The sequence below is a fragment of the Cherax quadricarinatus genome, chromosome 55 (genome assembly GCF_038502225.1).
Source record: "Cherax quadricarinatus isolate ZL_2023a chromosome 55, ASM3850222v1, whole genome shotgun sequence".
Lineage (NCBI taxonomy): Eukaryota > Metazoa > Arthropoda > Malacostraca > Decapoda > Parastacidae > Cherax > Cherax quadricarinatus.
Window position 1 is genome coordinate 7,354,460 of NC_091346.1, and position 16,245 is coordinate 7,370,704.

Sequence of the window (16,245 nt, forward strand, 5' to 3'; positions counted from 1 at the left end):
TTATTACTTTATGACGAAAGTTAGTGTTTTTCTAAGTGATGTGAAGTTGTAACTAAAGTTGGAAGTCCTGGGATACTACTTAGTTCCTCAGCCTTTGAGAACACAAGGGAACCTTGCTTGTCAATTAATGCGAGATGGCACCAACACTGGCATCCTCTCCTCACTACATGCACTACTCATTAATTTTACCATCATCACTGACATCACTACAATCAGGTGTCATTATCACTGCTGTCATCACCATCACCACTCTGAGCAACATTTTCATTATCACCAACTACAATGTTACACAGTTTTACTCACGTTGCTAATGTTTAAGCTTACATGGTAATAATATTGCTTTTGCAATAACTTCACGAGGTGCTCCTACTGTTGCACGACTGAAGCTGCGTCTATTTCATTTACCGAACAGTTTGATGGGCCGGACAGTTTGATGGATGATGGTCGTCCGGGTCCACCCACTGGAAGGCCACCACTGATGACATGTTCTCCTGCTATAAGGCCATAAGTGGGCGTGAGTCACTCATGTCGTGATTCAGACGATGTGTCACGGTTTACCCATGGTGTTTTCCGGTTTTCATGGGTCATGAATAATCAAGTCCGAAGACAGGAAAAAATATCCCATTCTCTGAAAAAATCCCCCTCCCTGAAAAAGTCCCCCTCTGAAAAAAATCCCCCCTCCCCTGAAAAAATCGCCCCTCTTCTGAAAAAAATTCCCCTCCCCTGAAAAATTCCCCTCGCTGAAAAAATCCCCCCTCCCAGAAAAATATTCCCCCCTCTGAAAAATCACCCCTCTGAAAAAATCTCCCTCCCTGAGAAAATCCCCCTCCCTGAAAAAATCACCCCTCACTGAAAAATCCTTCCTCTCAAAAAACTGCCCCTCCCCTGAAAAAAAAATCACCCATCGGAAAAAAATATCTCCCTTTGAAAAAATCTCCCCTCCTCTGAAAAAAATCCCCCTTCCCTGAAAAGATTCCCTTTCCCTGTAAAGATCCCCTTCCCCTGAAAAAAAATTTCCCTTTCCCTCTGAAAATCACAAACTCCCATTGTTATACACATCTTCGCAGCCACATAAGATACAGACATGAATGATTCATTATTTTATATATTTTAATGCTTGAAGAATCAGATTTAACCACTAGTTTTATTGTTAAATGTTCGCGTAAGAGCTGTTATTTTTCGATAAAATTTTTCAAAAGTAATTATAATTAATATTCCCTCAGGCACATATATGGAAACATTAGGACGTGTTTCCTTAAGACACCTGCTGTCACTTCACCTAGCAGTAGATAGGTACCTGGCGTTAGTCGACTGATGTAGGTCGCATCCTGGGGACAAAATTGATCCAATTTGCCCGAAATGCTCTGCATACCAAGGAGCTTTCTAGGTAATAGTATATCATTGTTGTCAGCTACGTCTGTGTACCTTGTACGTGTACTTGTAGTAATAAAGATTATTATTATTATTATAATGTTTCAGAACAAACATTTTACAACAGTCTATTAATTTTTAAAATGAGACTAAAATTACCATCCTAAAATGACGCACAGCAGAGTAAGAGTGAATTATGTATTAATGTTGGTAGAAATACAGACAGTATGTTAGGTAAAAGGACACAAGTGCAGCTAATGTGACATTGTATTGTGGCAACGTTTCGCTGTCCAGGAACTTTGTCGATAAAATATCGCATTTTTGCATTTATGTCCTTTTACCTAACAGAATGAATTATGTAAGTTGTTAATCTCTAGTCCAACAGAAAAAGAAATAACCAATCATAGTTTTGGTAGCAGCTGAAGTATTGCTAAGTGCAGCAGAGAGTATAGCACAGGAGAGCTTCGCTTTACAGCGTTTCGCTAATACAGCGGTTTTCAATTAGACCCACTCCTCATTTATTCAGACTTCGTACAATAAATATAGTCACCACTCACTATAAGCTAAGGACTAAAATATTTTAAAGTGAGTAATGTGTGTACTGTATATGCATTTTTTAGGCCTGGCTCTGTTGCTCACTTAATAAATGATAGTGTAATCATGTTAATAGGCTTTTATGTGTATTTGAGAGTAAAAAAAATGGCTATGATTCAATTTACAGCGACTTTAGCTTTACAGCAGTAGCCCAGAACCTAACCTGCTGTATAAGCGGGGCCCTCCTGGACAGTACTGAAAGTTAAAGAAATTTGCACAGATATTTACTGAGTTCTGTGCAGGGTAGTCCCATCTTGTTGCCGCTCTAAGGTTCACTACATAGTTCTAAGGTTCCCTACATGGTTCTAAGGTTCACTACATGGTTCTAAGGTTCACTATATGATTCTAAGGTTACTACATGGTTCTAAGGTTACTACATGGTTCTAAGGTTACTACATGGTTCTCGACAACCACATTTTACCAGCTCCTGGCACACCGCTGTAACTTGTGTGATGTTAATCTAGTGTGGAACAAGCTTTTCTTCAACTCTTCTCTAAGCATGCAAGCGAGAGTCTAGGTCTAGAACTAGTGGATCATGGGCAGATACCCAAACCAAAGTTAACCAAACTCGGCAAAAATCAAACCTAACTCCTAAAATTGTTAACGTAGTGGGTGTGAATGCGTGAAGTATAACAAAGTTGTGACGGAGTGTGTGACAGTAACGTCCAGTAACCAAGCTGGGCCGGGGTCGCCAGAAATGAGCACATTTTAATCTTACACCTCTGTATATCAACTTAGGATAGTCATTTTAGTCTCATTTTAAAGCTAATAAAATGCTGTAAAATGTTTTGAAGTATTTTTCAATATAAATGCCTGTTGCCGGGATGGAAATACTGATTATCATACTTTTTCGAGAATTTTTGTGCTTCATTTGCGCTTAACAATATAAATAGTGGAGAAATATGATTCATTATGCCTTAAAACATATGAAAATAATAATAATAATAATAATAATAATAATAATAATAATAATAATATATATCTGTATCATATCTGGTTACTAAGATATATGCGGCAGTGAGAACATTTAATTTTCATAGGCCAACGGAGTTTAAAAGAGAAAGGGGCCTGGAGATCCTAAGATAACTTTTTTGTTGTTTTCCTTCTGGATTGATTATTCATGACCATGGCGAAACGTTTTTACAAGACTGAGCTTTATCAAGTACTTGATAAACATTTTATTCAAAGGATTCTTTGTTACCAGTGACTTTATTCCCACTTGTTGGCTTTTGTCACTGTGTACCGTTACGGAGTAGTCCACAGGTAGTCTCCCACCTGGTATAAACCTTGCTAATAGATACCGACAAATTTCTTTAGAAAAACACGTAAGCAAACACACTTTACTCTTCGCCTATATATACTGTCTTGTTAGCCTCTGTATGTTAGAAGTGATCAAGGTCCCAGGACCGAAACGTTTTCTAATAAATATGTCCTAGTGTTTGCTTACGTGTTTTTCTTAACCAGATTCTCACCTCCTGGGCTACTCCCTCCTAAGGTCCATAATCCTGAGGTCCATGATCTTCCCTGAATCACCCTAGAGGCTGACACTCAGGTGGTCAACCCTAGGTGAAGGCCACACTTTACAACACCTCACGTTGATATGACTTTTTAAACATGATTCATAAAGTGATAATGTTTACATAATTGAGCAAGTCTCTGAAACATGTTGAGTCTGATTAATATTTTTGTTATGTGTGCAACAATATCACTTGACAAGAAAGAATTACAGATAATAGAAGCAAAAATGTGCAGTGTATTTTTAATGTGACAATCACCAGTAATTTTATTGATTGTAACTCTTTCCTCTTACCTCTGCTCTCTTTCATCTCCCAATTATTTTTTTCTTCATTCCTTCCTCACCTCTCTCTCTCTCTCTCTCTCTCTCTCTCTCTCTCTCTCTCTCTCTCTCTCTCTCTCTCTCTCTCTCTCTCTCTCTCTCTCTCTCTCTCTCTCTCTCGCATTTTATATTTCGGCATATGAGTACAAATCTTAAGCGCATCTATCTGGCGCTTAGCAAACGGAGGATCAAGGCTCCACCACGTCATAGCTGAGTGACCCACATGGATTTAGTTCTTAACATTAATTATTAATGGTATTTTATTGAGACGACGTTTCGTCCACCAAGGACTTCATCAGTGGCCACAATTTTTTTAGCTAATTAATGGTAAGCGCTAAACCCATGTGGGTCATTCAGTGCAAGACGTAGTGGAGGCTTGTTCCTCTGTCTGCTGAGCGCGAGACAGACGCGCTTCCTATTCGTTTAATCAAGCAGTCAGTCAGTTTCAAGTAAGGCTCCACGAGGGGTAGACACTGGGAGGTGGGGGATAGAAGAAGAATAGTGAGGACAGAGTTAGGGCTATAGAGAAAGAGAAAGAACGAGGCTGGACCCATCAGCGGAGCGTCCTGTGACAGATTTGCAGCATTTGCTTTTCACTCTAGCTGGCAGCGCTCAGCAGCGCGTTGAACACATTGGACCGGCGGGGCGAGACGGACACCAAAGACGACATACACAAGCTTTTCTACTTTGACCTGTGGCTACGGTGTTGGCATGGCTATGATGGGAGGCAAGGAGTGAGATTGGGTTGGTGAGTTAATGTGTTAAAAACGGATATCTTTAAAGGTTCAAAATTGCAGAGGGTAGGGTTTAGGAGGCTAGTGTATCGAAGAGGCGCAGGGTTATAGAATGGATGAGGCTTAGAGAGTTGTTAGGACGTCTGGTAGTCTCGTCGAAGAAGGTTGTCTATGAATCGAGGTAATTCTCTAGTCGATCGAGCTGCCTGTCGCTGAGCTTCTTCCAGAAAACGTTGAGAGCCGGGATGTAGGTCTTCTACATTATGTTTGGTAGCAGAGCAGGAGATGCGCAAATTAACATTAAGATCGACAACACTCTAATTACCAGGCATAATGAGGGCAAATTCCTAGGCCTATACCTCGACAACAACCTGAACTTCAGCACCCATATCCAACACATAACCAAAAAAGTATCCAAAACGGTTGGGATCCTCTCCAAGATACGATACTACGTGCCGCAAACTGCCCTTCTCACATTATACAATTCACTTATATATCCATACCTCACCTATGCTATCTGTGCTTGGGGTTCAACTGCAGCAACACACCTAAAGCCAATAATAACCCAACAATAAGCCGCAGTAAGAATAATCACTAAATCCCATCCCTGGCAACACCCCCCCCCCCACTCTTCATAGATCTAAACTTACTCCCTGTTCAGTACATCCACACTTACTACTGTGCAATCTACATCTACAGGACCTTAAATTCCAATATTAACCTTGACCTAAAACGCTTTCTTGATAGTTGTGACAGAACCCACAGGCACAACACCAGACACAAACATCTCTATGACATTCCCCGTGTCCGACTAAACCTTTACAAAAATTCAATGTATGTCAAAGGCCCTAAAATCTGGAACACCCTACCTGAAAATTCCAAAACTGCAGACACATTTATCACCTTCAAAACTACCATCAGAAAACATCTTATCTCCCTGATACACCCTGTCAACTAATAATACGAATACCACCTGGTGGTTCACACTTACACTCACTCACCCATTTGACCATAAACAGAAATATCAATCTCAATCTCAAAATAATGAATCTTAACTAGTCAAAAGTTGGCCTGTGATACTCCAATACTGAAACTATGTATAGTGCCAAAACAAAAGCATTCACATTGCTAAACTCACAACTAGTATTTAGTCACTTAGCCATAATACCAAATTATCTCATAATTCTGTAACATTTTAAACCTAAGATTTAATATAAGTCTGCCCGAAATGCCTAGCCATGCTAGGCGTTCTAGTGGTACACTCTGTAATTATTATTTTACTACATGTAAACCACACAATAACCAAATTCTGTAAACTCAGCATTGTAATACTTATAGAGAATAAAGTTTGAATTGAATTTAATTGAATTGAATTGTGGAGGCTTGCTTGTAGCAAAATCCTGCCACCTCACGTTCCTCCTAGTGCAACGCTCACATCTGCTTCAGGATCAAGTTATATACAGTAAGGAATTTAAGCAGGAGTCCACTGGGAGGGCTGCATCTGCTCTTGTTACCACCTCCCTGCTATCCTAATGACGCTAAAGTTAACTTATGACACTAAGCTTGATTCTATGATTTTTACAGATTCTGTGTCATCACTGACGACTCTTGACTCACATAGTGACTAACAACATGATCATTGGAGAAGCCAGGTATAGATACTCAAAAATCCGTGAAAAAGGAATTCATGTGCAATTGTTATGTATTCCATCACACACTGAGTTTCTCCTTCGTGATAAAGTTGATATGTTAGCCAAGAAAAGTACCCTGATAGATAATGTAGAATATAACTTTGGTATATCTGTGTCTAGCATTATGAATCATATTAGAAGAGAAGTAAGTAATGAAACTGAATGTTATAGGGATGCAGTTAAAAGCCTGAGTAGATCTATAACCCACTATGATAACATGAACATAGATAAGTATGTTTATGGAGCAACTTGCAATGTGAACAGACAGACTGATGTTGTAGTGGCCAGGCTTAGGCTTGGTTACAAGTACTTCTTTCAGACACAGATGATGATCAAACCATATGCAAAGTATGTGCCCAGTCCTAGGGTAACTGTCTTGGCTACTATGTGCTTTATTGTCCACTTATTGAGGAATATTAAGATAGTATAATAACCTATGTGACATGTGAAGATATCTTATTAATGAAAATGACATACCAGATATATTAAGCAAATTTCCTAAATTTGCTTGTAACAGGTAAGTGAACTTTAGATATAAATCCATATGTGCTACTGTTAACCCCTTTTGGGGCTTCGTTCCTAGGCCTTTTGTGTATCTATATGCTCTTGCGTTTCCCTCCACAGGATGGATGTGGGGTGCACAATAAACACACACACACACACACACACACACACACACACACACACACACACACACACACACACACACACACACACACACACACACACACACACACACCTTCAAAGAGACCTGGACAGGCTGGGCACGTGGTCCAGCAACTGGCTTCTCGAATTCAACCCTGCCAAATGCAAAGTCATGAAGATTGGAGACAGGCAAAGAAGACCGTAGGCAGAGAATAGGCTAGGTGGCCAACGACTGCAAACCTCGCTCAAGGAGAAAGATCTTGGCGTGATTATAACACCGAACACGTCTCCGGAAGCACACACCAACCAGATAACTGCTGCAGCATATGGGCACCTGGCAAACCTGAGATTAGCATTCCGATACCTAAGTAAGGAATCTTTCAAGACACTGTACGCCGTGTACGTCAGGCCCATACTGGAGTATACAGCACCAGTTTGGAACCCGCATCGGGTCAAGCACGTTAAGAAATTAGAGAAAGTGCAAAGGTTTGAGACAAGGTTAGTTCCAGAGCTAAGGGGAATGTCCTATGAAGAAAGGTTGAGGGAAATCCGCCTGACAACACTGGAGGACAGGAGGGATAGGGGAGACATGATAACGACATACAAAATACTGCGTGGAATAGACAAGGTGGACAGAGACAAGATGTTCCAGAAGACTCAGATGAGTCAGAGGGATGTTAGGAAGCAGTTCTTCAGTTATAGAGTGGTCAGGAAGTGGAACAGTCTGGCGAGCGATATAGTGGAGGCAGGTACCATACATAGCTTTAAGACGAGGTATGATAAAGCTCATGGAGCAGGGAGAGAGAGGACATAGTAGCGTTTAGTGAAGAGGCGGGGCCAAGAGCTGAGTCGCGACCCCTGCAACTACAATTAGGTGAGTACACACACACTGTGGGATCTCTCCATCCTGCGACTGTACATCATCAGCAGCCAAGAGGAAGATCACAGCCGACACTTGGCTATTCCTCATACACACCAGAGGCGAACACCGCATTAGGGATCCAAAAAAAAAAAACATTGGACATTCATCCGGAAGCTCTCGGGAACCCTTCAAAAAACAACAATTTTCCAACAAATTACTCTTAGCAGCACACGTCTCTGACGCAGCAGAGGCTGCACACGTATTCAAGGACATTTGGGAAAACATATTTCATCCACGCCCTCCAGACCCAGCTACACTCCAACACAAACAATATATGAAACACTGGGTCACAACTCAGTCACATCACCTTACATCACTCAACACACCATTAACACAAAACGACTTTAAGTCACTACTCACACGTCTTCCTCCGAAGGCACCTGATGCAGCTGGTCTCTCACGCCATATCCTCCTCTATCTTAACTCTGTCTCTGCCGCTCTCACTGACCACTTCAACACTTTCCTCGCTTCTGGCTGCTTTCCTTCTCAACCAAACATATAGCTTATAGCTATATGTTTAATTGAGGCAGGAGAACATTAAATAGCATGGGGCTGAAAACTCCTCCCTGTGGTACATCTAGGAACATTTCTTTAGACTTGCTTCTAAAGCCTTGGTAGAGCACAGAGGATACTCTGTTTGACTGATATCCTATTATCCAACTGATTAAGCTACAAGCAATATTCATTTTGGCTAGTTCATGTAGTATAACAGATCTCTTTGCGATATCAAATGCAGATTTCAGATCAAGACATGTAATAAAACTAGTAGAGGTGTGTGCACTGAGAAAGGTGGAAATACAATTCTGCACACTTTTACCTTTCATGAACCCATAGAGATGAGGGGAAAGTTGGTGTCTGATTATGAAGTAAAGTCTGTTAAATATCATTCTTTCAAAAGTTTTTTCAAAGACAACTAGTTAAGGAGATCGGTCTAAATATATCAGGCTGTTACGGCTTAGGGATAGGCACAATGAGACTGTTGGTCCAGGAAGTAGAAGAAAACCCTCCATGTAACTGAGATTATATAGTGCTGAGCAGTTGATCGACTTTTAGTTAATGCAGTGGTTCCCAAACTGGGGGTAAATTACCCCCTGGGGGTAATTTAACCATTTTTGGGGGGTAATGGAGGGGTGACAGAAAAAAGTTATGAATTCTGAAAATCAAGAAAACAATGCGGTACCCGGTATGAGGATTATTGTTAACTTTGTCTTAGTATATAAAGTTGTAAAGTAAACCTATTATAAGTAAGTAATAAAGTTAAACCAAATAACAATAAACATCAAAAACTAATAAACAGTATTAGAAAAGAAGAAATATATAGCTAAGTGTGTGGAAACCCAAAAGTATTTTGACAAGTATGCTTCAGGACAAAAGTCACTCAGTAGCCCAGATCGACCTGTCCAGTACGCGTCACTCACTTCCTGAGGCTGCCTCTCAACAACGTATCTGTGCGAGAAGGGCTTCTCAACTGTGCTGGGTATGAAAACAAAAAAGAGGACTCGCTTGAATGTTGCAAACGATGCCAGGCTGGCACTTTCAACCACGAAGCCAAGAATTCCTAAACTAGCTTCAAGTATGCAACTCCATCCATCCCACTGATGTTCTTGACATCTTTGGTAATAGTCATTAGAGATGCACAATGTTCAAATACAATAAATAAAAGAAAATATCTCAAGTGTTTTAATTTAGCCATATATATCAATAATAACAACATTTTGTGAAAGGGGTAACATGCTTTATGTGGCATGTTAAATTGGGTAACAAGCTGAAAAAGTTTGGGAACCACTGTTAATGCATTATCAAATTCTTACTCTGTGAAGAGGCAATCACTCTCATAAATATTTTGGCTCATGAACTTAATCAATTTCAACCTTTCTTCAGAAGCACTCTCGAAGTTTTTTATATGAGATGGGAGATTTTCATGCCTGGATGTTTTTTACAAGTTATTTATGAGGTCATTTGCTTTTTCAAGAGGAAAGAGATATGTAACATTACTAGTCTTTTTCCTCATTATTTTATTTATACCATTCCAAGTCAGACTTAAAGGGGTGGACCTGTTTAACCCACTAACAACGGGCAATAGAAAGAGCGAACTGTGTAGTGTTTTGTTTTTGGCACTGTTTTTACATCAAATTTTGTACGTGTGGTAGTTGTGTGCTATTGTCTGTGATGTGTTTTGTTGCAACCCCTGAATGGGTTGCAATGATTATGTATATATATAATTATTACCTTTTCATATAATTTTATATTGCTTATATTTGCGATAATAGCTAAATCGTAAATGTATTGCTTTATGTTGTTATTTGACTTAGCTTCCTTTGGTTAGGTAGGATGTAACATATTATGTGCTCAGTTCAAGTCTTGATTGCCTAACTACTGTAATTATCGCTCTTTGCTCGTTACTCTGCCGGCTTCTTGCTAGGCAGTGACCCACGGAGCTATCACGTGATCGAGGGGGGGGTGTCCTCACCTCGCCTGAAGTATTCAGTCTGGTCTAGACTCTCTTGGTGGTTGGACAGATTGTCTCATTATTCTTGTTAGTTCTGTAGAACTCTGTTCACAGAACATTGTATAGACTTAGTGATTTTCGACGTTGTACTGAGGTTGTGTGTCTCATAGACACTCTGAGTAACTCAGGTCCTGAGCTGTATCTTCTGACCTAACTTGTACTGGTATCTGTGTATTATCACAGTCGGGGATTTTCTTATGCTGAACTTAGATTCAGTAGTATGGGAGTTTTGTGACTCTTGTGGAGGATCTGCAGATGGTCCCTACTTAGTGTCGTTATATTATCTCCTTGTTCCTGATTGTGTCGCAGTTGCTTGTTATATTGCTATTGGGCTTAGCATTCTTTTTATTGTTCAAGCAGACTGTTCTGATTGCCAGTTGGTCAAGAAGTTAGTTTATGTGAGGACTTTGTCAGTCACTTGTTTAAGTCGAGTCGAGTCTTGAGACATAGCGAACTACTTAGAGCACTTACACACATACACACTTGTACATATTTGTAATATCTTATTAAATGTTAATGTACCAGACGGTACTTAAGAATGATAAATGTGATATGTGCTTTCAGCACAATAATACTGTAAACGAGAGAAGTGATTATTATTATTTTGATTATTATTAATTTAATTTACTTTGATAATATACCTCTAGAGTCTAGACGATACTCAATAAATTTATTAAATTTTAATTTCTCTAGTTAGTAGCCTACCAGTTGTAATCCTGAAGCATTACTGAATCATACTGAATTCTAATGGATAATTGGACAAGGATACTGACTAATTGTTACGAAAACCCAGTAACAGGCTGGATGCTAGAAGGGCAGTCCTTTCTAGTATTCACTGGAGATCTCTAAGCTTTTAGAATCGCGTTTTTTGTAACATGTTTATCATAGTCATGTGTGAGGTTAATGTTAACTTCACGTTATCTGAATGTGTTCCATCCTGCTTGTGAGTATGATGCGGTGGGCGTGATGGGGACTAGGATGGGGAGTGATGAGAAGTGAAGGTTGATTGGTGTGTGGTCAGAGCTAGAGAGTGAACCAGTAACGATGAAGTGGTGAAGGTGAAGACTGGCTCTGTTAGTGATAATGTCAGGTTTATCTTGTCCTCCGTAAGTGAAGCAGCTGTTCAAGTGTGGGCCAAGGCGAATCAGATGTTTCTGTGGGACTAGTTGTAAGAGTTATATGCCGTGTGGGTGTAGTGGTTGTGGAAGGCGTTGTGTTTAACGTTAAGATCAGATAGACTGGAAGGCTGGAATGGTTGAAGAGTAAGAGTGAGATCAGGGATGTTTATATGGATTTTGGGCGTGCGTACGCAGTGTAAATGATAATGGGATCATGATAGATGAAAAACTTGATGATCATAAATCAGGGAACGGGTGGGGTTTGAACCTATGGTGAGTTCTGAAACTCACAGGCCAGTGCGTTAATCACTCTTGTTATTATAATATCCTGAGTTTTGTTGGTCATACTATGGATTAGAAGAGAGAGAGGGAAGAAATTCGTGTCATATGGTACTGTTCATTGTTCTGTGGCAGACACTTCTGTGTTTGCTGTCACAACCTCCACAGTGTTCATGTAGACGTCGACAATGGTATCATTGGAGGTTATCTTCTGTTTAACTAAGTATGTTATTAGTGGTGGCTGATGTTACCAGCTTGAATAACAGTTAAGAGAAAACTTAATGCATATCTGTCTTAAAAATAACATTATTATTATTATTACATTTATCCGTGAGAATAATACAGAGCCTGGAGGAATTAAAGTCAATGATATTCGATCCAAGTAGAGGAAGGATAGGTCCGATTCCTTGGATCAGAGCTCATCAACATTTCCTTGGGGAAGGAAACCTGAGGATGAAGAACATTTTGTTCTGGTTATTCCTTGTTCTGCAGCCTGTGTCTTGATGCCGGTGAGGGACTCTTGATCCAGTATCCCCCCCTTCCCTGAATCGAACTTGATTGCTTCCCACTCCCAAGATGCACGTAGATTAGAAGGCGGTGTGGGGTTACCAAAGAAATAATTCAGAGGGCTGAGGAGTTGTTAAGGCGGTTTGGGCATTTAGAGAGGTTGGAGCAGAATAGGATGACTAAGGGGGTATATAAATATGGGGTGGAGAGAAGAACTGGTAGGGGCCGTCCCAAGAAGAGTTGGAGGGAGGGGGGCGAAGGAGGTTTTGAGTCCTAGGGGCTTGGGCATCCAGCAGGCTGGTGTAAGCATATCAGATAGGAATGAGTGAAAACAATATTTTTTTTTTAAATGACCTGACATACTGTTGGAGCGTGAGCAAAGTAACATATATGAAGAGATTCAGGAGAAATCGGTTAGTCGGATTTGAATCCTGGAGGTGGGAGGTACAGTGCACTCTGAAGGAGTGGTGTGGATATTGCAGGTCGGGCACCATTTGTACTGTGGTGTTACCACATTTATGGTAAGATAGTGATTGAATAATGATGTATTTCTTCCTTTTTTGGGGGTCACCTTTCTTTGGTGGGAGACGGCCGGTGTGTTAAAAACGTGTTAGCAACATGTATCTCGCTTTTTCTCAGCTTTTGAAAAACAAGTTGATGTGATTTGTGTTTCTGTTTATTTGTGTTTGCAGTTCGCGGACCAGCTGAAAGTGATTCAGAATGAACTACAGACACAAATCCAGGACCTCGACCGTACCAAGAAGGTTTATTATGACGAGGAACACGTCGCCCACGACGCCAGGGAGAAGGCCAGTGCTGCTGAGGAGAAGTAAGCTGACGTGTGTGTGTGTGTGTGTGTGTGTGTGTGTGTGTGTGTGTGTGTGTGTGTGTGTGTGTGTGTGTGTGTGTGTATGTGCGTGCGTGAGTACGTGCGTGCGTATGTGCATGTGTGTGTGTGCATGTGTACTAATTTAATTTTTGGTTGCAGGGGTCGAGTCTCAACTCTTAGCCCCACCTCTCTCCTGTCCGCGTGAGCCCTTTCATACATATTCTTAAAGCTGTGTATGGATTCTGCCTTTACCACTTCACTGTCTAGATCATTCCATTTCCTGACCACTCTAAGGCTAAAGAAGTATTTCCTAACATTCCTGTGACTCATATGTGCTTTTAACTTTCAGCTGTGACCTCGTGGACCTGAGACCCGGCTCTCAAAGAGACATCCCCTGTCCACCCTGTCACTTCCACTAAGTATTTTGTACGTCGTAATCATGTTTCGTCTGGTCCTTTTGTGCTCTTGGATCGTCAGGTTTAGTTCCTATAGTCTTTACTCATAGGTCATAATCCTCAGCTCTGAGACTAATTTCGTTACAAACTTTTGCACTTTTTCCAGCTTCTTTACATGTGTAGCCAGATATGGGCTCTCTCCTGGCAGACTCCAAGATGGGCAAGACATATGTTCTACATAAGATTGTGAATGCCTCCTTGCTGATGTTCTTGAAAGGTACCCTTAAATTTGCTAGTCTCGCGTTTGCTGCAGCGGTTATTTGGTTGATGTGTACCTCAGGTGAAATGCTCGGAACTATGTTCATCCCTAGGTCCTTCTTTTTCAATGAGGTTTGCAGTCGTCCCCGAGCCTGTACACTGTTACCGGATGTGTTTGCTTTTCTCTGATTTTCATAATTTTGCATTTACTGGTGGTTAAATTATAATAACCACTTGTCAGACCAATCCTGCAGCTTGTCCAGATCCATTTGTAGTCTTTCCTGGTTACTCCTGTTTGTATTCTCCTCATTAGTTTTACATCGTATGCAAACTGGGATACCTCTGACTCGATCTTTTCTGTCATGTTGACATACACAAGAAACGGTACTGGCCGAAGTACTGACCCTTGCGGAACTCCACTCTTCACACTCACCCATTCCGAAACCTCCTCCATAACAGTAACTCGTTGCTTCCTTCCCGTTAAGTATCCCTTGATTCACTGTAGGTTTTCTTCCGGTCACTTTTGGGGGTACTCTATCGAAAGCCTTCTTGCAATCCAAATATATATAGTCTATCCATCCCTCTCTTACCTGCCAAACTTTTGTTACCATATCATAGAACTCTAGCTGGTTGTAATTCATGAATCAACTACTTTCCAGGTGCTCCACTACTCCTCTAACAATCTTCTCCATGCTCAGTAATAACCCACATAGAGACAGAAACACAGGAGGTTGATTGCTGAAGTGCATCCCAGAAGGGGTCGGGATATTCAAATTAATCAACCTTCTGTGTTTTTGTCTCCATATGGGTTATTATTGAGCATTGACAAGTGTTCACTACACTTCATTTGCTCATAACCTTACATACTATGCATGTTAGTGACACAAGCATTTAGTTTAATACCACCTGTTGCTCTTTTTTTTTTGAATAATGGGACTACCTTATCCTTAATCTTACATACTATGCATGTTAATGACTGACCTGTAGTTCAAGTCATCTATATGTCTCCTTTATTTTAATACTGGGACTACATGCACTCTTCCAGACCTCTGGCATCTGCCTTGTTTCCATCGATTTGCTAGGGTTCACTAAGTTCCTCTGCTTTCTCTCAGAACCCACTGAGAGATATTGTCTGGTCCTGCTGCTTTCTAGGTATCTATTTGACTCGATATTTTCTTCATCTCTTCTCCCGTTGTTTGTATTGTGTTCAGTACTTTTTGGTTCATTTTCTCTCTTTGACTCGGGCAATATTTTTTGATTGCGCTGAGTATACCTTCCTAAATCTTCTGTTCAGCTCTTCACTGACTTCCTGGTCATTCCAAGTCATTCTTAGTGTGTGTGTGGGGGGGAAGGGGGGGGGGGTGCGTACACTCACCTATTCGTGTGTCGAGTCTCAGCTCCTGGTCCTACCTCTTAATTTGGCACACACTGGGTTTATTCCTTCCTAACCTCGTGGGCTATGTCATACCCATCCTTAAAATTATGTATAAAGACTTCCGTCCCTAATTCTTCGTCTAGATTATTCCACTTCCTTACTAAACTGAAGCTGAAGAAATATTTCCTGACATCTCCGTGACTCATATACCTCATATACTCGTGTACCTGTTTCTGCCATTTCAATAGTTTATCTATGTTTTCCCTGTCAAATCCTCTGAGTACTTTATACTATATTATTATGTCTTCCTTCGTTGTTGTATCCTTTAATGTCAATACAGTCAGCTCCTTTAGTCCCTTCCCATTTTTTTCAGTTCCCTCAGCTCTGGGACTAGTTTCGTTGCAGACCTCTGTACTTTCTCCAGATCCTTAACATGCTTATACGGGGAAGGTACCAGGCCAGCTGTACCTATTCCAAAATGAGCCTAGTATATGTAGTATGGAGGGCCATGAATGACTTAGTGTTGAAGTTTCTAAAAGTTAATATAAGATTTACCAAATGCGTATATGCCCCAGAAATCATCCAGTTGAATGCTTCGGGTGATGCGCTTAGTATGTACTTTCCTCACCCCTTGGACCTTCAGTTTCTGGTCTTCTTTTCCAGTACTTTTATTTATACAACTTTGCATTTGCTGCGATTGAACTCTAGTAACTGATTGTGTGACCGGTCCTGCAGTTTGTCTACCTCCATTTGTAGCGCCTCTTGTCTATCTTACATTTGTATTCTCTACTGTATCTAAAACTACAGTAGGCTCGAATCCAAGAACTCCGACAAGGAAGCTCGGAATGTCTGGACCCACATGTACTGATTCTAGCAGTTGTCCCTGTCATCCCAGTTTACCACTACCCAGACCTTGTGACCTTCACAGACCAGTATTATTCCTGTGACCTTCACAGACCAGTGCTATTCCTGTGACTGTGACAGACCAGTGTTATTCCTATGACCTCAGACCAATGTTTTTCCTGTACTCTTCACAGACTAGTGCTATTCCTGTTACCTTCACAGACCAGCGTCATTCCTGTAACCTTCATAGACCATTGTTAATCCGGTCATCTTCAGAGACCAGTGTTATTCCTGTGATCCCCACTTATCGTTGTGATCATTAAACCATTAAAAAACAT

The 16,245-nt window shown here is 40.8% G+C and overlaps 1 protein-coding gene across 14 annotated transcripts in view; it reads left to right on the forward strand.

Annotated features, from left to right (window-relative positions):
• The window catches only part of nwk (nervous wreck), a 563,357-nt gene that overhangs the window by 398,834 nt on the left and 148,278 nt on the right, over positions 1-16,245 (forward strand). For all 14 annotated transcript variants that reach the window (XM_070096788.1, XM_070096797.1, XM_070096793.1 and 11 more), the window contains one exon: positions 12,900-13,036. In XM_070096788.1, the coding sequence (XP_069952889.1) occupies positions 12,900-13,036 (137 nt within the window). The remainder of the gene's footprint in view (positions 1-12,899; positions 13,037-16,245) is intronic.